We start from the raw sequence: 22,332 nt of genomic DNA, 5'->3' as shown, positions 1-22,332 counted from the left end.
ATTTCTAGAATATTCCTCCTGTAGGGACAGCTTACACTTTGCTGTGATAACTAGCCTACAGCATCCTTCTCAAATATATTATAGGGTTGCTATAGTTATATTTTACGTTAGCACAGCACTCTAGAGGATACCAGCTGTTTATAACAGCAAAATACAATCTGTTTTCATATAAGGAATATTGTGTCACAAGGTTTTCCTATGATTTTGATTTGACAAAAATCTATATAAACTTCGTGTAGGCTAATATTCCTATAAGTAGGCTATGTATAGTGTGGTAATCAATAGTGCTTTATAGTGTGTTTTAATCTATAGTCTAACTATAGCATATTTTAAAGTTTTGTTGTGATATTTGTATATCCTTATTTGTGTATCCTTATCAAAATGATTCTAGGATATTCTAGGACTCCTAGATGCAAATCGATGGGTGCAATCAAGATTGTTGAAGAGGACATGTGTTAAATAGAAGCCTTTTGCAACTTTCTTACCCTATCAGAACAAAAATGTGTATTTCTGTACCAATAAAAATATACATCAAAAACATTAACCCCTTAAAATATGTACAGCTGTATGTTGTCTGTATGTCTGTATGTTGTAATATAAATATAGTCGTCACATAACCTATTATTTATTATTATTACCTATTATTGTATCAACCAGTGTGAAGGAGATCACAACCATCTCCATTCTGCATCTTTTTTTTGACTCATTTCTTGGACTAAAAACGCCACAGTGAAATATTTTTCAAACCAGGAATGCAAATATTTTATTTGTAATTTATTCACAGAAACAAAATTAATTTTCATTTCAATACCAGTTCAATAAATAGGCCTACTGTATCCCATCTTTTTATTAGTGCAATCAGTGCATGACTTCCAAGCAGCACAACCATGCATTGGAAATTTAAATTCAAACATTATGTATTAGATATGCAAATTTTAAAATAAATGCTATTGATATTGTGGTTGCAGCAGTTTCTTCACTCTGTATAGGAGGGAGACAAAAGGATTTAGTATCATGTATTCACTTCAAAGCTGTTTCCTATGTAGCCTTTGAATGAAAGCACTGCTCTGCCTCCCTCTCACCTCTGACACTGAGGATAGTGGAGCATTCAGCTCTTCCCAGTGCGTTCTCTGCACTGATGCTGTACTCTCCCATGTCTTTGGGACCGACGCGGAGGATTAACATGGAGCAAACTCCACAGGTGTTGGAGATGTAGTAGTTGGTATTAGTGTTGAGGCTGATGTTATTGCGATACCATGTGATACGAGGTTTGGGGTTTCCCTTCACCGCACAGCTCATATAGCACTCATAGCCTTTGGGTGCAGTGTGAAGCTTTAAGGGCACAATGAAGGTTGGAGCACATCGCAGATCACAGTCCTTTTTGGTTGGTAAGCTCACCACAAACTTTTCTATAAGAGAAGAGAAGCAGTAGGATTATGATATTCGGCCTTTGGAGTCATTCCAGACCATGCTTATGCTGTGAGGCTGCACAAAAACAAAGCTTATGTGACATAGAAACACACCTTTCTTCTTCTCCACTCCCCAGGTTGGTGACTCAGAGGGTGCAGATATGCCCATGTCGTTTTTGGCGTAGACCCGGAAGTGGTACTCCCTCCCGTGCATGATATTGCAGGCTGTGAACTTGTTATTGAAGAGTCTGTCAGCCACCGTGCTCCAGGTGTGTTTGGTAGAGTCCAGTTTGGAAACTGTGTAGTGGAGACGGTCATCACGCTTCTCATCAGGAGAAGGCTCCCAGATGACTGTCACAGTGCCAGGCACATTTTCCTCCAACTCTATCGGTCCAGGAGGCTTTGGATCATCTGTAACAGGAATTAGTTTTACCGCCAATATGCTGTGACACCAGATTCTTTAACAAACAAAATAATAAATAATCACACCTTAGTTTTATGTTACTTATATATTACCTGTGACCCTGACCTCTATACTGTATGTCTCCTGTCCCGCCAGATTTTTCACCAGAATGGAGTAGATCCCTGAGTCAGAGCGCTCAGAGGAGGGGATCAGCATCTGGGATGAGCCGTCAGAGTTGCTCACTGTAACCCGCTTCATCACAGGTACGTTGTCCTTCAGCCACATGATCTCTGGCCGTGGGGAGGCCTGTTAACAACATGCTCAGAGCATCAGAAGTATCTTGAGGATGTCAACACAATGCACCTGGTTGTAAGTGTTGCCCTGTTGTAAGCCTAAATATATCCCCTGGATTTCTTGTAGGCTGAATTGTCCTTGAGCAAATACACTAAATCCCCACCATGTCCAGGATGTTGTTCTGTAGCTGACCCTGCAGTCTGATGGGCAAGTACAAATATTTCCCTAGTATTATTATGATTATGATTACGGTTATGATTATGATTATGATTATTTATTATTATTATTACTATTATGACTATTATTGTTGTTATACACAGGATTATGAATGAAATGACAGAAAATAGACCTTGAAGTCAAATTTCACTCGTTTGGTTTGAATTAATTAGTTGCCGATAATGAAGCTAAAATATGGATTACTGAAATTAAATCCCACCTCAAAGTTTACTGTGATCCTGACAGAGTTGCCTGCTCGCACCACCATGAAACTCTTCATCTTGCGGTTTGTGAATCTTGGCCTCACTGTAACAGAGAATAAAAACCATGAAAAAAGACCTTGGAACAATATTTACCATTATATTTTAGGGATTTAGCTTACCTTGACTGCAACAGTTGAATAAACTCAAATTAATAAATTCCATAATTCAAATTAGATTTCCAGAATTCCAAGTTTCCAAGAGTAAGAAAGTGTTTAGCAAAAGAGAAATAATAAGAGCAATGGATAAAGATAGTAAAGATAGATTTTAGAGAGATAGAATGGATTTTGAACTATTTTAGTTTATAAGAAGCTATAGCCTTCTTCAAAGCGCTAAATGCTTAGATGCTAGAGAGGAACACTGCATATTGTTCCTCTGAATTCCAAATAAGAGAGTGACGTACCAGGTGAAGGCATTGCAAGGACATAGTTGGCCAGCTCTTGGGGAGCGCTGTCTCCTCCCTCATTGGTAGCAATCACCCTCACCCAGTACATGTCCATGGACTTGAGGCCTTTCACACTGAAGGAAGTCATGATGATGGAGCTGGGATTACAGCGGGACCATTCAGTGCACTCAGCCTGCCGAATCTCCACAAAATATCCTTTCGCCTCATCCTGTACTCCTGGTTTCTCCTCAGGCTTGGTCCATGCCAGAGTCAAGTGGGTGTATGAAGTTTCCATCACCTTCAGGTCTATGACTTTACCAGGAGGCTCTAGAGTAGACAAGAAGCATGTCATAAAATTAAAAGATGATGTCAAATAATGTCAAATATTTAGGTTTATATATGTGACTGCAGCTGGTTCTGTATTTTTATCATGTTGCCTTTTATAAATTAAGATTATGAATGAATTAAAATATTATTATTATTGTTATATAGGATAATTTAAAATCTTCTCCATTAATACATTTAATTTACAAAATTATTACTTAATAGCAAATAATTAATTTTCAATCTTTAAATAATTGTATTACTCAAAATCTAACATCAGAATTTTAAAATACTTTATACATTTTGTCAATATTCTTATCTATCATCTAATATTTGTTAATATTATTCTGTATTATTATAATCTAATAGTTATGGCTCACTGTATTAAAAGGAAAACAGGCACATCACTTACTCTTGGGATCCCTTGCAAAAACAAACTCGGAGGGGTTGCTGAATTCACCGGCTCCTGATACGTTGATGGCAGTAACTCTGAATTCATATTCCATACCTGCCACAATGCCTTTCACTGCATATTTCTTCTCTACAAGTAAAACACACAAACAAAAAAGATCAGTGTTCTACAATTGCTGTTTGTCAATGAAGACAGTTTGGACCACAGTAAAAAAAAGTCAGACCTTTTATCAGTTCATCCATGTCATTGACAATGCTCCAAAGATTACTCCCCTTCTTGCGTTTCTCCACTATGTAGCCTAAGATGCGTGAGCCTCCTGTGTTTGCTGGCGGAGCCCAGGAAAGGTTTATGCAGTCGTTAGAGGCGCTAACCACTTTAGGAGGTGCTGGAGGGCCAGGGAAAGCTGCAGCATTTCAGGAGAAAATAGACATTACTTTTGGGACAGTTTGGAGTCTACTTACTGCAGATTTAACTATTCTTGCACTTATGGATTGAGACTCCTTCTAGCTCACTAGCAATAGAATATTTTGGAATAACAATTTACCAATACCTCTATTTAAGAATTCAATGAAACTCTTATCTGGGAAGTCACTAATGCAGAGTCTAGAGCTGCTCCTTTAACGATGAATGGAAGACTGTCTTTCTGTGATCATACTGAGTTGGTCTCAATGTTCACATCCAAATGAGCTTTACATAATGGTGCTATAAATTCCTACGGTGTATATTCATCCTGCCAATTATCAAACTCCATCTGTGCTAATTCCTTCTCTATGGAGCCGTGATGTAGTGGTAAATAAAAAAGTAGATATAAGTCAGCTATGAGTCAGTGATCAACCACAAACAACCACAAATATAAACAAAAATCAATTACATTTTCAGAGAAGCATTAATTCCTTAATAGAGCCTATCCTGGTATATTTTACACCAGTTTGATACTATTTACTATGATATATACTATACATTTATTTCATAAAGATTTATATCACCCTAAAAAAAGTGGGTAAGCTGAGTAGGTGGAGAAGATGGGTTTATCCTCCACTACATCCATTAAATATGAGACATTAAAGATAAGGGGGTTGGACAAATTCTACTTTCTTCTCTCTCACTATGGACAGACATTATAGAAAATGAAAACTGAAGATGTTAGCTCTAAGTGAGAGTATAGATGAATTTCAGGCAATGCATTAAATCCAAATTCTAGAGAACAACAGACTTGAGTTTGGCTCACCCAGTGTGCCAGCCTGTATGTCGTCAGTCTCCATCATGTCACTTATCCCCTCCGCGGTCATCGCCTGGATGCGGTAGCAGTATTTCCGGCCGTGTTCCACGCCCGTGTCGCGGTAGCTGGGCACACCTGGGATCTCCCCTATTTTCTTCCAGGTGTTTCTGCCCACCTGCTGTCGCTCCAATAAGTAGTTAATCACTGGGGAGCCACCATCATCCTTCGGAGGCCTCCATTTTAATTCAATGCATGTAGCTGAACTCTCTATTATCTCTGCAGGACCCAGGGGTGGAGTGGGTTTGTCTGAAAGATTACAAAAACTGGTTGTTTAAAGTCTGAAAAACCTTCCTCACTGCTTATTTGAGGAGAGAGCTGATACTGCATTTATACTGGAGCAGTAGACAGTAAACCGCAAACCAGGTATTATTTCTTTTCATTGGGAGATGATGGTAAAATCTGACAACGTTAAAAGATTTTAACTTTTGTCAGCCTCTGATATAGATTTCCAAACCACAAGTTTAACCTGTCACATCATGACAACCTGGGATTCTTTCTTTTTCAAGTAGAACAAAACTGGAAGCTCTTGCAGTTAGGAATAGTTTGAGGGTTGAGAGTTGCATTTGGCAAAATAATAAGTAGCTAAATCTGTCCCGCCACAGATGGGCTCAGTGAAATGTAGCACCCTGTTCAACTAATGGAGAAACGAATGGCCTCATTTAAACCATAATGTGGATGAGCTATGAGGGATAAGATTGAACACACTGCGGTCTGCTGTTGATTTATTAACATCTATAAACTTTTTTTTGCAGCAGCTATTCACAGAGTTTATCATTTCCTATTAGTCAGGCAGACATTCCTTTTGTCTTTGCATTACAGGGAATCATTATACAAACTGTAGAGCATATGGAAAAAAAGTGATTCTTGATTCTATGGGCCAGAATTATTTTCCTTTCATTCACTCACCAAGCACAATTAGTTGTGAAATAGCCTCAGTGATGCCATGTTCGTTCTTGAGCTTGAGCTTAATCTCTCCTGTGTCCTTCCGCTGGCACTTGCTCAGTAACAAGCGGCTGTGGCTTACAGACTTCTCTATCTTGATGTTGTTGTCATCTAGGAGCTCCTCTCCCTCTCTGTACCACTGGATCTTCATGGGTTCATGGCCAACAAAAGGCAGTTTGAAGATGGCGTTCTGCCCAACTTTAACTGTCACCGGCTCAGTGAAAGCACTCAGGTCAACAGGGTCAAACCTTGGAGGGTCTGAAAAAGGGATCAGGAAAGAATGCTATGTCATTTCAAGGAAGACAGACAACATTCATCGTTATCGTTATCACATGACAAAGGCTTCAAACCTTTGATGCTGATCATCGCCTCTGTTTTACGACCATCTGCCTCAAAACGGTATTTCCCAGAGTGTTCCTCCTTGCAGCCGCTTATGACCAGTTTATGGGTTGCACCTTCTTTAGTGATGATGAAATTGTCATCTGTGGATATCTGATAGGAGGGGGGTCACATAAATGAAAATAAACAAAAAGCAAGCAACAAAAAAGTTTGCAAATAGATCAGTCATTCATTCAAATTGGTAACAACGGAATTAAAGGACAATGCCACCATTTTGACATGTGGGTCCATAGACTGTGTATCTAAAAGTGAACCAAATGGATTCCAGATTTCTCAATAATATAAAAACATACAGAGAAATGCTGTTTCTTTATGGAATTTCTTAACTGTCATCATATGACAGTGCTATGGGTACCCACAAAAATGACGAGCTTGTCCTTTAGACTAACCTTCTTGCCGTCTCTGAACCAGGCTCCCTCACAGTCTTCGCTGCTGAGCTTACATGTTATCTCAGCAGTCTCTCCGATGATGGCATTGACATCAGACAACCCACTGATGAACTGAACCCCTGGATCTGACATACACAACAACAAGCAGTTAGAGACTGTAAATATTTATTTGTGTAGTAGAGAGTGCTACATTTGGGTGTATATTGTCAAAATCTTCAGTAGAGGGTGCTCTTTGCTGTGGAGTGACTGCATCAAAGAAGAAAAAAAATCCAAGGCACTCTTCATAGAAAAAGGTAAAAAGCCTTTATTCCATTGGCTTTTTCAAAGAACAGGTGAAAAACTCAAAAACTCAGGGGCACAAAGCTCCAAGCAATTCCATGTTGAACATGTTTCTTCTTTGAAAGTTACAGGTTACTTTTGCACTGAGTGAATTAATATATTTAATATAATTGTTCTTCCAGAATTTTCACTCTTCTTTTTTCAGTTTCTTGCTTGTTTTCAATCTCTCCAGGCATTTTTGTAGTCTTGCTCTCTTCGATTCCCAGGTATTATTCATCCTCTCAAAGTGTTCTTTTCTCAGTTCATTTGTATTGATTTTCTTCTTTTATATAAAAAACGCTTCTTAATACAGTTCTTCAACCATTATTTTGTGTGTACTTTCCATTTGCTCTTGTTCTTTTGTCATCAGTTGCAGAAAAAAAATATTGCAGTGGAGACAAAGAGTATTTTCCTCACTGAATAGAATCACAATTTCAAGGTTGTAATGACGAAAGCTTGCATCTTCTTTATAATAATAATGTTAAAAAAAACAACAACTTAAACCCAGATTCCTGTTTATCCATTGTGGACCACATACAAATTACCAATGTAAACCAGCATTTAACATGCAACAGCAGAATTATATAACAAACCTAGCTGATAATAACTGAATAACATCAGTACATTAAGGATTGTGGTTAAGTAATAATTATTTGGATTAGTGTTTTTGCTAGTTTTAAGTAGCCACTGCGTAAAGCTGCTCCTATGAAATTACAGTTGAGATTAGTACACTAGTATTACAACTTATTCATTCTCATCATCTGAAGTAATACATGTAGAATAGGTTAATTTAGTCACTTAACAGAATAGAAAATGGAACCAAGTAGTGCTACAGATCAGCCAACTGAAGTTCACAGCATCATGGTGTTCTATAATCTAGCAAAGTTTAAAATGTAGCAGAACTTGCTAGACAGGCTTCTAATATGTTTCAGTGAGCAGCGTCAATGGATGATGCAGATGTGTGCGTCAAGTATTTGCTCTATCCAGCATTTCAAATGGATGCAACTGGAGCACATTCCTTTCATTCAATGAAGACACCATAGTTGGTTGCTTACCAATCACCAAATCTTGTATCAATGGGCCTTGCCTTTTACGCCTTGAATGCGTGGCAGAACCAGTGGCGTCCTCAGTCTCGTTATACTCACTTTGGGCACTTGGATCTGTGCTTTCACCTTAAAATTAAAATATTCAAGCCTGAACACGCAAAAACTGAAGTTTGATTCTAAATTATAATATCAGTAAGAGTCTCACAGGCAGCAGAAACTGCAACAAAGGATGTTTTATATCAAAAGAGAATGTGGGGTTAGTTAAACAAAGATTAAGTCATTTAACAAACACATAAGAAATTAACAGGTCTGCAAACAAACAGACAAGAAAATCTTGCCAAGAAGCCAGACCAATTATCGCTGCTGACAAACGCCAAGAAATTGTGGTCTCTTACCAGTGACTACATCTTGTGGCTGTTGGCCTTGCTTCATACAGCTTGAACGTTTGTCAAGACCAGTAGAGTTCTCATTCCCATCACAATCACTTGGTTCATTTGGATCTGTGTTACAGCCATGAAATTCAAGTAGTACACACTGAACTTTCCACAGTGAGTTTCAATAAATTCTGAATCAAGAGTTTAACCAAGCAAGTATTGTTTTAAAACAAACAAACAATGTCAAATATGAAACACACAGACAGAGTAACATAACAGAGGACATTCTTCGGAAAGACACTGTTAACGAAATGGACAAGAAGCACAGCTCTGAAGATGATATGTTTACAAGCTTAGATTATTGTATTGCAGTTTTAATTTATAAGTAAAACAAATTGAATTTGTATTAATTATTTTTAGACCTGTTTGTCAGGTAGATAGGTATGCAAGTGATGATTTTTTCCATCATACAGAAATAAACAAGTCCTACAGGTAGCACTTGAATGCTTGGCAGATCCAGTGGAGTCCTAATTCCCATCAGAATATCTGATGGGAACAAGTGCTACTGGCAGCATGACAGCGAAGGACTAGAAATTTATCTTGGAGCTCTCTGCCTTCCAGCATAACATACAGCTACACCAGCTATGCCATTTTGAATCATGCTAATATAGATATACTGTACAGTATATCTGTGCATGTGGTTTCTTACCAGACATGGCACCTTGTATCCGTTGGCCTTGCCATGAACGCTTGGCAGACCTAGTAGAGTCTTCATTCCCATCAGAATCACATAGTTCATTTGGATCTGTGGTATGGCCATGAAATCAGTATAGTGCTGACTGAACATTTCAGTATGAGTTTTAAACTGGTTAAGCTCTAAATCAACATTTTAGTAGCTGTACTCTACAAAGGTACCATAGGCAACAGGAACAGTAACCAGACAATGTATAACAATAATCATATGGACTTTACTGGACAAAAAGATACTTCCTATGTGCTAATCCTGTCCATCACAAATAAATCACAGTCACAGAGACCGAGAACATGTCTTCTACATGTGTTCTCTTACCAGTCACTCCAGCTGGTGTCTCTTGACCTTGCTTTGTGCGCCTTGAATGCTTGGCAGATCCAGTGGAGTCCTCATTCACAGAATATCTTGCTTCATTTGAATCTGTGGCATGGCCAGTACATTAAAATATTCCTGCTTGAGCTTTTCAAAATTACTTTTAAAGGGTATCACAGAAATAAACAAGTGCTACAGGCAGCATGACAGCAAGGACTAGAGATTTATCTTGGGGTGAGTCTCGCCAGCTATGCCATTTTGAATCATGCCAATATATACTATCTACAGGTATGACTATCCTTGATAGTCCACTACAGTACATCTCCTCCATGCAGTCAATACTGTGCATGTGGTTTCCTACCAGACATGGCACCTGGAGTCTGTTGGCCTTGTTTTGTACCCTTTGAACGCTTGGCAGACCCAGTAGAGTCTTCATTCCCATCAGATTCACATAGTTCATTTGGATCTGTGGTATGGCCAGGAAATCATTATAGTTCTACCTGAATATTTCAGTATCAGTTTTAAGCTGGTAAAGCTCAAAATCAACATTTCAGCTGCTGCACTCTAAACAGGTACCACAGACAACAGGAACAGTAACAAAAGACAACATATAACAAATAATCATATGGATGTGAACTAGACAAAAAGACACTTCCATATGTGATAATCCGTTCAATCACATAAACAATGGACAAGTCACAGTGATAGGTCTGTTGCAAACTCAGCAATGAGTTTCATATTACTGGGTATCCAGAACAGACATGTCTCCCACATGTGTTCTCTTACCAGTCACTCCACCTTGTGTCTCTTGACCTTGCTTTGTGCGCCTTGAATGCTTGACAGATCCAGTTGAGTCCTCATTCCCATCAGAATATCTTCCTTCATTTGAATCTGTGGTATGGCCAGTACATTAAAATACTCCTGTTTGAGCTTTTCAAAATGACTTTTAAAGGGTATCACAGAAAAAAACAAGTGCTACGGGCAGCATGACAGCAAAGACTAGAGATTTCTTTTGGGGTGAGTCTCGCCCAGACCAAGACATGAGCTCTCTGCCAGCATGATATACAGCTATGCCAGCTGTGCCATTTTGAATCATGCTAATATAGATATATTATCTACAGATATGACTATCCTTGATAGTCAACTACAGTACATGTCCACCAGCCGGTCAATACCATGCATGTGGTTTCTTACCAGACATGGCACCTGGTGTCTGTTGGCCTCGTTTTGTATGCTTTGAACGCTTGGCAGACCCAGTAGCGTCTTCATTCCCATCAGACTCACATAGTTCATTTGGATCTGTGGTATGGTCAGGAAAGCAATATAGTTCTGCCTGAATATTTCAGTATCATTATTTAGCTGGTTAAGCTTGAAATTAACATTTCAGGTACCACAGACAACCGGAACAGTAACAAAAGACAACATAACAAATAACCATAAGGACAAAAAGACACTTCCATGTACTAATCCTGTCCATCACAAAAAAATGGACAAGTCACAGAGATGACATCTGTTCCAGACTCAGTACTGAGTTTCGTATTACTGGGTATCCAGAACAGACATGTCTCCTACATGTGTTCTCTTACCAGTCACTCCACCTTGTGTCTCTAGACCTTGCTTTGTGTGCCTTGAATGCTTGCCAGGTCCAGAGGAGTCCTCATTCCCATCAGAATATCTTGCTTCATTTGAATCTGTGGTATGGCCATTACATTAAAATACTCCTGTTTGAGCTTTTAAATAAACAATTACTACAGGTCGCATGACAGCAAGGACTAGATAGACGAGATTTCCCTTGGGGTGTCCCACCCAGACCTGGCCATGAGCTCTCTGCCTGCCAGCATGACATACCAGTTGTGCCATTTTGAATCATGCTAATTCAAAAGTGCATTCTTGAAACAGACGAAGCGTCACTTTTCTACCAGTGGAGTGAAAATCACCAACCTTTTCAACTCCATTACACAAGCCAAAGAAAAAACAGCCATGTTCCAGATGCTGACCTTGTCTTGTACACCTATCATTTTCACAACCAGTAAAGTGCCTATTCAATGGGATCATTTATTCAATTGGATCTGTATTATCACCACAAATTTAAAACTACAAACTGGTCATGTATTGATGTTGATTGAAAAAGACTGACGAAAACAAAGGAAATCACACATGGTAATCAACCTTGTCCATTGCACAGAAATGGACAAGTCACAGCAGTAGGGACTGTTTCAGAGTGGGTAATAGGTTTTATGTTTCTTCTGCCAGTACTGTACAGTAGATCTGGAACAGGTATGACTATCCTTGACAGTCAACTACAGTACATGCCCTCCATACAGTCAATACTGTGCATGTGGTATCTTACCAGACATGGCACCTGGTGTCTGCTGGCCTTGCCTCATACACTTTGAACACTTGGAAGACCCAGTAGAGTCTTCATTCCCATCAGAGTCATTTAGTTTATTTGGATCTGTGGTGTGCATGAAATCAATACAGTGCTGCGTGAACATTTCAGCATGAGTTTTAAGCTGGTTAAATTCTAAATTAAAAGAACAATCAGTAATATGAACTGTTTAGTAACATCTAATGGCAGCCATAGGAACTAACATCGGTAAACGTGTGTCCTCCTCTACAAGTGTCAGCCAAAGTCCGGCTCGCTCCACCCCAACCTCTCTCACCCCTCCCATCCTTGTTATCTACGGTGGTTTGAAATTGACATGAAGTATGAACTGCCATTTTCACAACAGACACTACCTAGCCAAGTAGTGCACTGTTCAGAAATTTCAAGTGAAGAAGTAACATACCCCATTGCGAACAACACATCCTGTTGCTGTTATAAATGTTTAGAACATCCCAGAGTTACATAAAAATTATACAGCAACTCAAGTAAAAATGGAAGCAATGGTGATGCTATGCTATCAGCTAACCCAGAGGTCTAGGAGCTCAAGCTATAGCTAATGCTGACCAAGTTTATCCAATACCCTAGCCGCTTAACAACAGGTTGTTTGTGAGCATATTGCTTGACAGATATTTATTGATGCACAGCGAAGTTGTGCTAAGCGAACGTTTGTTGCATCAACAAGAAACAAACTAGCTTGTGTGGCTAATGTTAACTACAGGTTGCTTACCTGCCCAACAAATGTAAGGCCAACTCTGCATCGGTCTTTAAGTTTTTCAGAGTTGTAAGCTACCTTCTCCTTTGAAATGTTGCTCCAATGTCCACTCAGGTTTTGGACTTTGTCACTGGCCTTTTTAGCTTCAGAACAAGGCTTTTTAGGCTTCATTGCAGAGGTGTCATGCAAAGCCAATCGTTTGGTCACTATACAATCTTCTATGGTTGGGCAAATGAAACTGAAATTTCCAAACACAAGGGTTTAGTTCAGGGGTTGGAGCTTGGGTGTATATTGAACTGCCTAGGGGTGTAAAGCAGAACCTAGAGAGTACGGACCGGACTGCTTGTTTAGAAAGCTTGAAATCTCACCAGTCATTGAGGTAATGGAGTGACTGGCATTGATCAACAACACTTGCAAACTCCCGCTGATATATTGGTCATTTTGTGCAACAAGCCAGTAAAATATTACTGATTATTCCTTTAAAATTTCAGCTGCTGCACTCTACACAGGTACTACAGACAACAGGGACGATGACAAAAGACAATGTATAACAAATAATCATATGGATGTGAACTAGACAAAAAAGCACTTCTTGTGTGCTAATCATGTGAAGTGCTGTGCATGTGGTTTCTTACCAGACATGGCACCTGGTGTCTGTTGGCCTTGTTTTGTACGCTTTGAATGCTTGGCAGACCCAGTAGAGTCTTCATTCCCATCAGATTCACATAGTTCATTTGGATCTGTGGTATGGCCAGGAAATCAATATAGTTCTGCCTGAATATTTCAGTATCAGTTTCAAGCTGGTTTTGAAATTAACATTTCAGCTGCTGCACTCTACAGGTACCACAGACAACAGTAACAGTAAGAAAACATATACCAAATAATCATATGGATGAAAACTGGACAAAAAGACACGTGCTAATCTTGTCCATCACAAAAAAATGGACAAGTCACAGATGACGTCTGTTCCAGACTCAGTACTGAGTTTCGTATTACTGGGTATCAAGAACAGACATACTGTATCTCCTACATGTGTTCTCTTACCAGTCACTCCACCTTGTGTCTCTTGACCTTGCTTTGTGCGCCTTGAATGCTTGGCAGATCCAGTAGAATCCTCATTCCCATCAGAATATCTTGCTTCATTTGAATCTGTGGTGTGGCCAGTACATTAAAATACTCCTGCTTGAGCTTTTCAAAATGACTTTTAAAGGTATCACAGAAAAAAAACAAGTGCTACGGGCAGCATGACAGCAAGGACTAGAGATTTCTTTTGGGGTGAGTCTTGCCCAGACCAAGACATGAGCTGCCAGCATGATATACAGCTATGCCAGCTGTGCCATTTTGAATCATGCTAATATAGATATAATATGACTATCCTTGATAGTCAACTACAGTACATCTCCTCCATGCAGTCAATACCGTGCATGTGGTTTCTTACCAGACATGGCACCTGGTGTCTGTTGGCCTCGTTTTGTATGCTTTGAACGCTTGGCAGACCCAATAGCGTCTTCATTCCCATCAGACTCACATAGTTCATTTGGATCTGTGGTATGGTCAGGAAATCAATATAGTTCTGCCTGAATATTTCAGTATCAGTTTTTAGCTGGTTAAGCTTGAAGTTAACATTTCAGCTGCTGCACAGGTACCACAGAAGGAACAGTAACAAAAGACAACATATAACAAATAACCATAAAGACAAAAAGACACTTCCATGTACTAATCCTGTCCATCACAAAAAAATGGACAAGTCACAGAGATGACATCTGTTCCAGACTCAGTACTGAGTTTCGTATTACTGGGTATCAAGAACAGACATGTCTCCTACATGTGTTCTCTTACCAGTCACTCCACCTTGTGTTTCTTGACCTTGCTTTGTGCGCCTTGAATGCTTGACAGATCCAGTGGAGTCCGCATTCCCATCAGAATATCTTGCTTCATTTAAATCTGTGGTGTGGCCATTACATTGCTTTTCAAAATGACTTTTAAAGGATGTCACAGAAATAAACAAGTACTACAGGTAGAATGACAGCAAGGATTAGTGACTTCTCTTGGGGTGTCCCACCCAGACCTGGCCATGAGCTCTCTGCCTGCCAGCATGACATACAGCTATGCCATTTTGAATCATGCTAATTCAAAAGTGCATTCTTGAAACAGACGAAGCGTCGCTTTTCTACCAGTGGAGTGAAAAAATGTTGACTGAAAAAGACTGAAAAAAACAAAGGAAATCACACATGGTTATCAACCTTGTCCATTGAACTGAAATGGACAAGTCACAGTAATAGGGACTGTTTCAGAGTGGGTAATGGATTTTATGTTTCTTCTGCCAGTACAGTGTTTCTGAAACAGTTATGACTATCCTTGACAATCAACTACAGTACGTCCTCCATGCAGTCAATACTGTGCATGTAGTTTCTTACCAGACATGGCACCTGGTGTCTGTTGGCCTTGCGTTGTACACATTGAACGCTTGGCAGACCCAGTAGAGTCTTCATTCCCATCAGATTCACATAGTTCATTTGGATCTGTGGTATGGCCAGGAAATCAATATAGCACTGCCTGAATCTTTCAGTATGGGTTTTAAGATGGTTAAGCTCTGAATCAAAATTTCAGCTGCCGCACTCCACATAGGTACCACATACAACAGGAACAGTAACAGAAGACAACATATAACAATAATCATATGGACATCAACTGGACAAAAAGACACTTCCATATGTGCTAATCCTGTCCATCTCAAAAAGAAATGGATAAGTTACAGAGATCAGTCTGTTCCAGACTCAGTACTGAGTTTCATATTACTGGATATCAAGAACAGACATGTTCTCTTACCAGTCACTCCACCTTGTGTTTCTTGACCTTGCTTTGTGCGCCTTGAATGCTTGACAGATCCAGTGGAGTCCTCATTCCCATCAGAATATCTTGCTTCATTTAAATCTGTGGTGTGGCCATTACATTGCTTTTCAAAATGACTTTTAAAGGATGTCACAGAAATAAACAAATACTACAGGCAGCATGACAGCAAGGACTAGCGAGTTCTCTTGGGGTGTCCCACCCAGAGCAGGCCATGAGCTCTCTACCTGCCAGCATGACATACAGCTATGCCAGCTATGCCATTTTGAATCATGCTAATTCAAAAGTGCATTCTTGAAACAGACAAAGTGTAGCTTTTCTACCAGTGGGGTGAAAATCACCAACCTTTTCAACTCCATTACACAAGCCAAAGAAAAAACAGCCATGTTCCAGATGCTGACCTTACCTTGTACAGCTATCATTTTCACAACCAGTTGTGAAAATAGTGCCTATTCAATTGGATCATTTAGTTAAATTGGATCTGTATTATCACCACAAATTTAAAACTATCCACATTGACTTTTTTCTGTTAGACTACAAAGTTGTCACAGACAACATTAACTCCATATGACAAACTGGTCATATATTGATGCTGAATGAAAAAGACTGAAAAAAGACTGAAATCACACATGGTAATCAACCTTGTCCATCGCACAGAAATGGACAAGTCACAGCTATAGGCACTGTTTCAGAGTGAGTAATGGATTTTATGTTTCTTCTGCCAGTACTATACAGTATACCTGACACAGGTATGACTGTCCATGACAATCAATTACAGTACGTGTCCTTCATGCAGTCAACACTGTGCATGTGGTTTCTTACCAGACATGGCACCTGGTGTCTGTTGGTCTTGCCTTGTACGCCTTGAACGCTTGGCAGACCCAGTAGAGTCTTCATTCCCGTCAGAATCACATAGTTCATTTGGATCTGTGGTATAGCCATGAAATCAATATTGTGGCGCTTGAACATTTAATTTCTAAGCTGCTTAAGCTCTAAATCAACATTTCATCTGCTACACTCTAAACCAAAGACAATAGGAACAGTAACAAAAGACAGCATACAACAAATAATCATATGGATGTTAACTGGACAAAAAGACACTTACATATGTGCTAATCCTGTCAGAGATGATGTCTATTCCAGACTCAGTACTGAGTTTCGTATTACTGGGTATCAAGAACAGACATGTCTCCTACATGTGTTCTCTTACCAGTCACTCCACCTTGTGTCTCTTGACCTTGCTTTGTGTGCCTTGGATGCTTGGCAAATCCAGTGCAGTCCTCATTCCCATCAGGATATCTTCCTTCATTTGAATCTTTTCAAAATGACATTTAAAGGATATCATAGACAACCCAGGGTTAGGTGAACAGGAAAGACAGCCAAACATATAAGTACATTTAACAGATAATCTTAATCTTCATGATCACAGAAACATGAATATTTTCAAATCAAATGTGCATTTTCAAATCTGTAAACACACTTCTGTAAGCCTGTCAATGCTGTCAATAAGATTTTAGAAAATTTGAGTTTGATTTGACTGGCACCTGTGAGCATAATTGATCAAGTAATGATTTATAATCCCAAGGTTTGCTTAGCCTGCCATTACAAAACTGGATCTACATATCATGTCTTTAATTTTGACCATGCAGAGTATCCAAAGTGATCTCACTCAGTTGCTTACATCTCCAACAACTCCATACTTCTAACATATATACAAACTACAGCAATGCAACCCAGATATTTCTTTCGGTTCTTCCATGTTGTGTTTTTAAGAGGTATTTCTGCCTGTTTGCAATTACTGGTAGTGAGAGTTGGAAAAAAGCCTGAAGACAGGTGGTGGCTGTGGATTCCTGGTACAGTTATTGTTGTCTATTGGGCTTATAAAAGGATGAAAATAAAACATATGTTCTACCAGTGTATTGGGTTTTGTTTCTCTGGAATGCAGAGGCTAGTGCTTGGTTTCCTTAGAGATGACTGTATTCAATAATCCATCTTTTACAGTATGCCAGTGGTGATTAGATAAGATTTAATTTACATTATATTTTCTGCCCAAGGCCCTGCTTTCCTGTCTTAGAGAATCGCAATGTAAACAAGGGAATTACCATAGACATTGACATTGACTGCTAGCTATTTATTCCTATATGTTAAAAATAAATTGATCCATATGAGTGGTATTTTTAACATTCAATTTTGGGGGATGTTTCATACTTGCTAGTTTATCTTCTCCATGCAGTCAATGAACAACATATAGTCTCTTACCGATCATTGTATCATGTCGCTGTGACCCCTGGTTTGTGTTTTTTGTACGCTTTGCAAACTCAGAGGAGTCCTCAGTCCCATCTGGATCATTTGGATCTGTCCTTTTACCTTAAAATTAAAATAGTTCAGGATGAACTTTTCAAAGTGACTTTTCATTTGGATAGATTTCAAATTATAACTGCACAAGTATGGTATTACAACCAGGAAGCAACAACAAAAGACATTATATCACTAAATGGTCATAGTGTGTGAGTAAGGATGGGCATTATTATATACTTTAGAAGGAATGCTATCAATTTGTTCTCAAAAGGTAAACACTGTGGTTGATGGAGTGTTCACATACAGTTTCTCCAATATAACATCTTTAGGAATGCTTCTTATCTCAATATTGTATCTGTTTCATCTTTGTGAGCTTTGCCTCCTCTATGCAGTTAATACAGGATATAATATGTGGTCTCTTACCAGTCACTTTATCTTGCGAGTCTTTACTTGTGTATCTTGAACGCTTGGCAGACTCAGCGGTATTTCTCAGTTCCTCCTTTCCATCTGGATTATCTGGATTTGTGCTTTCCCCTTAAAAAAATAAAAGAGTCCTAAACTTTATCATTTCATTAGTTAAGGAGGTAAGGAGAGATAAAACATAACCTATGGCAAAACTGTCATACTTTTTAAGGGTTAACTGAACAAAAACTCAGGTCTGTTGTGCTGAAAATACAGCCGCACATCTTATGTGGTAATTATGTCTGTAACAGACAGACAAATGACAGACGAGCACAGCTAGTTCTAGAGAGCAAATTGTGATTTTATGCAGAAATAAGTTTCATGAGTGTGCTGCGCCAGTATTACTACAGTCTGCTGCAGGGGTTTATCCTGTATTGGTTGTAGTAATATTTGCAATATGCATGGAATGTGAACCAGACATTGTGCAAATGATATTTGCTAATAGTAATGCAGGAGCTCTTGAGAAAACAGAAAAAATAACCTTCATGTTAGGACACTGAAAAAAACAGGTCTGGCACTTCTCTTATGTACGGTATGATTGCACTGATTTGTAGGCATGTGGAATTATCTAGTCTAGAATAATTGGATGTTGGTTGTCATTGCATTCCAATTCCCTCTGGATGAATGACAAATAGACAAAGATTGGCTTAAGTCGTTTTCAGTTAAAAATGCTGTTGCCTTACTAAGTTATTCTGATAGAGCAGAGATTTTAAGGTCCAGCTTTAGGTAGTTTAGCTTCTTTCCATCCAATAACAACTGCAACCATCACTCAAGATGTCTTAGTAATGAAAGTTTTCCAGTGGTTCCACTCACCTGCTTGTGTATTTGGGTCAACAGCATCATTTAGTGATGATTTTTTCAGTAGCTGTACTTGGCTGCCTGTCACCAGAGACAAAATGGAAAATAAGTTGGGAATGACTTTTGTTTTTCTTGCATATTGTAACAGTACTAGGACACTGAAGTCATTCCTATTTTTGTCAGCTCATGAAATTTGTATTTTCATAATTTCAATTTCACATGAACAAAGGCATTGGGACAAAAACACTATAAATGAATTAACATTAGCAGTAGGGTTGCTCCTGGTTTCCTTTGAAGTTCTATAGGAAATCTAACTTTGAGGAAGCCCAGAGTTTAAGTGGTCCTATGAAACATGACTATGTGGTGGGAAAGAAAAGGGTTTTGCCTAATGCCACAGTATTCTGTACTCAACTACCTTGTAGGGCAAGGACCGTCTTACAGCTGACATCCAATTAAGATATGTGGTAATCCATACTTTCCCACTCTTGAAATCCTCCCTTGAAATAACCCAAATCAATAGCTGCAAGTCTGTTTTGATCAGAAACATACATTTTAGTCCACCACTTCTACATTCACTGCTGACTGTGGAAATGCATTAGTTAGGAATAAATCTACTTTACCTGTTATCTTGTCAGAATCCACTTGACCTGTTTTGGTGTGGCTCTTGCTCTTGGTGTCATCTACTATCAGCTTCACATCTTCCTTTTTTACAAATCCTGACCCGTCTAATTTTGATCCACTGCCATCTCCTCTTGAGTTTTTGATTTTCACTCCCTCTTTGCTCCCTATTTTCTCAGACAGTGCACCAGCACCAGCTGTCCCCGCATTAGGCTTGTCCTTTCCTGCTCCACTGTTTTTACCAAGTCCTGCTGCAGTTGTTTCACCATCTCTTCTGTCAGTGGCAGACGGCTCTTTATCTATCAGTTGTCCTGCTTCTTTTTTGGCTTTTATGGCTGTTTCCATCTGGTCCTTCTCCTCGCGGATTTTAATTTGTTGCTCTTTGGCCACTTTCTCAAGGTCCATCCCTGCTCCGCCAGCTGAGGTCGTTTTACGGGCTTTCTTCTTACCAGAGTCACCGTCAGCTTAGAGGATAGGAACATGTGAAATACAACATGAGTATCATGACACACAACTCACCTTTATTTAAGAAAACCATCACTCTTAATGATGCCAATCATTAAAACAATCATATTGTCATACACCATTAAAAGCATACAAAAGCAGAACTAACTTCTGTATGCGTGCATTGAACTGTGTTACCTTCCACCACCAGCCAGGCGCTGCACGTCTTGATGCCAGCCACAGCAGAGTAGATGCCTTTGTCCAGCTGCTTGCAGTCCTTGACCAGCAGCTTGTGGATCAGTTTGTCGTCTGACACACTTATGTTGTATTTTTCTCCATCCTCCAGCATGCTGTTCTTGCCCATCCACTTGATCCGGGACAAGGGGTGTGACAGGACACACTCAAACAGAGCGTCCTCTCTCTCCTGGGCTTTCACCTCCTGGATTTTGACAACGAAGTTCACTTTGGGAACTGTGAACAACATGCATGCATGCACGCACACACACACACACACACACACACACAAAGAAAAAATAAACAGAGTAAAGAAGAATAGGCAAGTTAAGAATACAATAATATTATTCTCATATTCTCATGACCTAGTACTTGTGAATATGATAAAAAAAAAAAATCCAAAAACAAGAACTCAGTCTTGTCATACCAGTCCAATCTACCGCCTGCTCTACTGACAGCTAATGAAAGTGTATCTATGGACTCACAGTGTGTGTGTTGTTACATCCAACACATATTAGATGTATCACTTCTGAACCAGAAAATGTACAGTGATTCCCTAAAAAACACCCCGAACACTAACATGGTCACCTTTTCCACAAGTGTTGATATAGTGTATGGTATTATTAGAGATTAAAGGGTAAAAGGAATTATTCTCTCTTCTTTCTTGTAACTGTATGTGAGACAGTAGTATGTGTTTACCCCCGTATTCCCCTTTACAAACCCACAACATGCACCTCAAAATGAACTATCAAAATGGGTATGAATGTTAATGTATCCTTCATTGTCAGAGTCTGGAAACTACCTGGTATGCAAACTGACCATTTGGAAATGCTCATTATTCATATTTTTTGGTTATGGACAACAATTCAATAGCAACTCTTTAGTTTTTTCCCTGAACATACTTCTGAATTCTGTCGTGAAGAGATTGACTTCTTCAACATCCACCTGATACATCCCCGCGTCTTCTGGCATGAGGTCCTTGATACTGAAAACTACCTTCTTCCCAACGGTCTTCAGGCTGTGCTTCTGTGTTGGATCTTCATCAAAAGGAATCATCACCCCATCCTGCCAGGTGGTAGCAAAGAGTTACAAACAAAACCAAACATTCATTCAAAATTATGCTTGTAGTTTTTCAAATTAGCTCAGATAAAAAGAAAAAGAAAAACAATATGGTAATGAAATGTATGTTGTTCCATCATCTTGAATAAGTGTAAGTAAATGTAAGCCTCCCTTGGTGTTTTGGCACTGGCTGGTATAAAATAATCAATGCAAAACTGATTCATATTTTTTGGAAGAAACCTTAAAAGATATATGATTTTTAAATAAGGTAAAAAAAAACAGCAACAACTGAAGAGGTCTCTAGCTGTCTCACCTTGTAGATGAAAATTCTACTGGTTGCATCTTTGAGCTCCATTTCCAACTCAAAAGAAGCAGAGCCATCTCCTTTAACCTCAATATGCCTCAGGTTTCTGAGGTACTCAACATACTAACAAGGAGAATCACAAGAGAGGAGATGGAAAGAAACAGGTGATTGAGATGCTGGGAGTGGGAGGGGGAGTGAGAGAGACGTGAGTTAGAATCAATGAGATGAAATGAGCAATAAAAATGGATGATCATCGTTTGAGTGAATGCAATGCATCAGCTTATTTTAGCTGATAACTACATTTGGACAAGCAAGTTATCATGACACACAGTAATATGGCAGGTAGTGGATATGAAGAATGAACATGCAGAAATATACCTGATATAGATCTGTGAGTTAACTTGCTATATACTATGATTTATCTGGAAATATTACATCTATCTGACAATTTTCATACCTTACACTGTTCTTCCACTCGATCCTGCTTCTTCTCCTCCAGTTTCTTGAGCATCAAACGCAAGTCTTTGACACCAAACTCAGAACAGAGCCGCTCGTAGTCCTTCCTGTCAGCGTTCATGATGATGTCCCAGAACTTCTCGTCAACCTCCCCATCTTCCTTCTTCGCCTGGTTTTCCCCGACTTTGCTGAAAGCAT

At 39.2% G+C, this 22,332-nt stretch overlaps 1 protein-coding gene across 1 annotated transcript in view; it reads right to left on the bottom strand.

Annotated features, from left to right (window-relative positions):
- Positions 1-891: 891 nt before the first annotated feature.
- Positions 892-22,332, bottom strand: part of LOC139647306 (immunoglobulin-like and fibronectin type III domain-containing protein 1) — a 28,614-nt gene continuing 7,173 nt past the window's right edge. Inside the window, exons 8-25 of the mRNA XM_071523189.1 lie at positions 22,136-22,322; positions 21,688-21,801; positions 21,218-21,380; positions 20,280-20,552; positions 19,904-20,101; positions 8,086-8,202; positions 6,713-6,837; positions 6,275-6,416; positions 5,889-6,182; positions 4,932-5,228; positions 3,927-4,106; positions 3,704-3,832; positions 2,986-3,294; positions 2,543-2,628; positions 1,926-2,118; positions 1,524-1,820; positions 1,083-1,409; positions 892-981 (exon numbers count right to left, since the gene is read on the bottom strand). Of these exons, the coding sequence (XP_071379290.1) occupies positions 977-981; positions 1,083-1,409; positions 1,524-1,820; positions 1,926-2,118; positions 2,543-2,628; positions 2,986-3,294; positions 3,704-3,832; positions 3,927-4,106; positions 4,932-5,228; positions 5,889-6,182; positions 6,275-6,416; positions 6,713-6,837; positions 8,086-8,202; positions 19,904-20,101; positions 20,280-20,552; positions 21,218-21,380; positions 21,688-21,801; positions 22,136-22,322 (3,436 nt within the window). The 3' untranslated portion in view covers positions 892-976. The remainder of the gene's footprint in view (positions 982-1,082; positions 1,410-1,523; positions 1,821-1,925; positions 2,119-2,542; positions 2,629-2,985; positions 3,295-3,703; positions 3,833-3,926; positions 4,107-4,931; positions 5,229-5,888; positions 6,183-6,274; positions 6,417-6,712; positions 6,838-8,085; positions 8,203-19,903; positions 20,102-20,279; positions 20,553-21,217; positions 21,381-21,687; positions 21,802-22,135; positions 22,323-22,332) is intronic.

Source organism: Centroberyx affinis, unplaced genomic scaffold, assembly GCF_046629955.1.
Source record: "Centroberyx affinis isolate AG114_WGS23_722 - 3 ecotype Tasmania unplaced genomic scaffold, CSIRO-AGI_Caff_v1 ptg001072l_1, whole genome shotgun sequence".
Classification (NCBI taxonomy): Eukaryota; Metazoa; Chordata; class Actinopteri; order Beryciformes; family Berycidae; genus Centroberyx; species Centroberyx affinis.
This window is presented reverse-complemented; position numbering and strand designations above follow the sequence as displayed.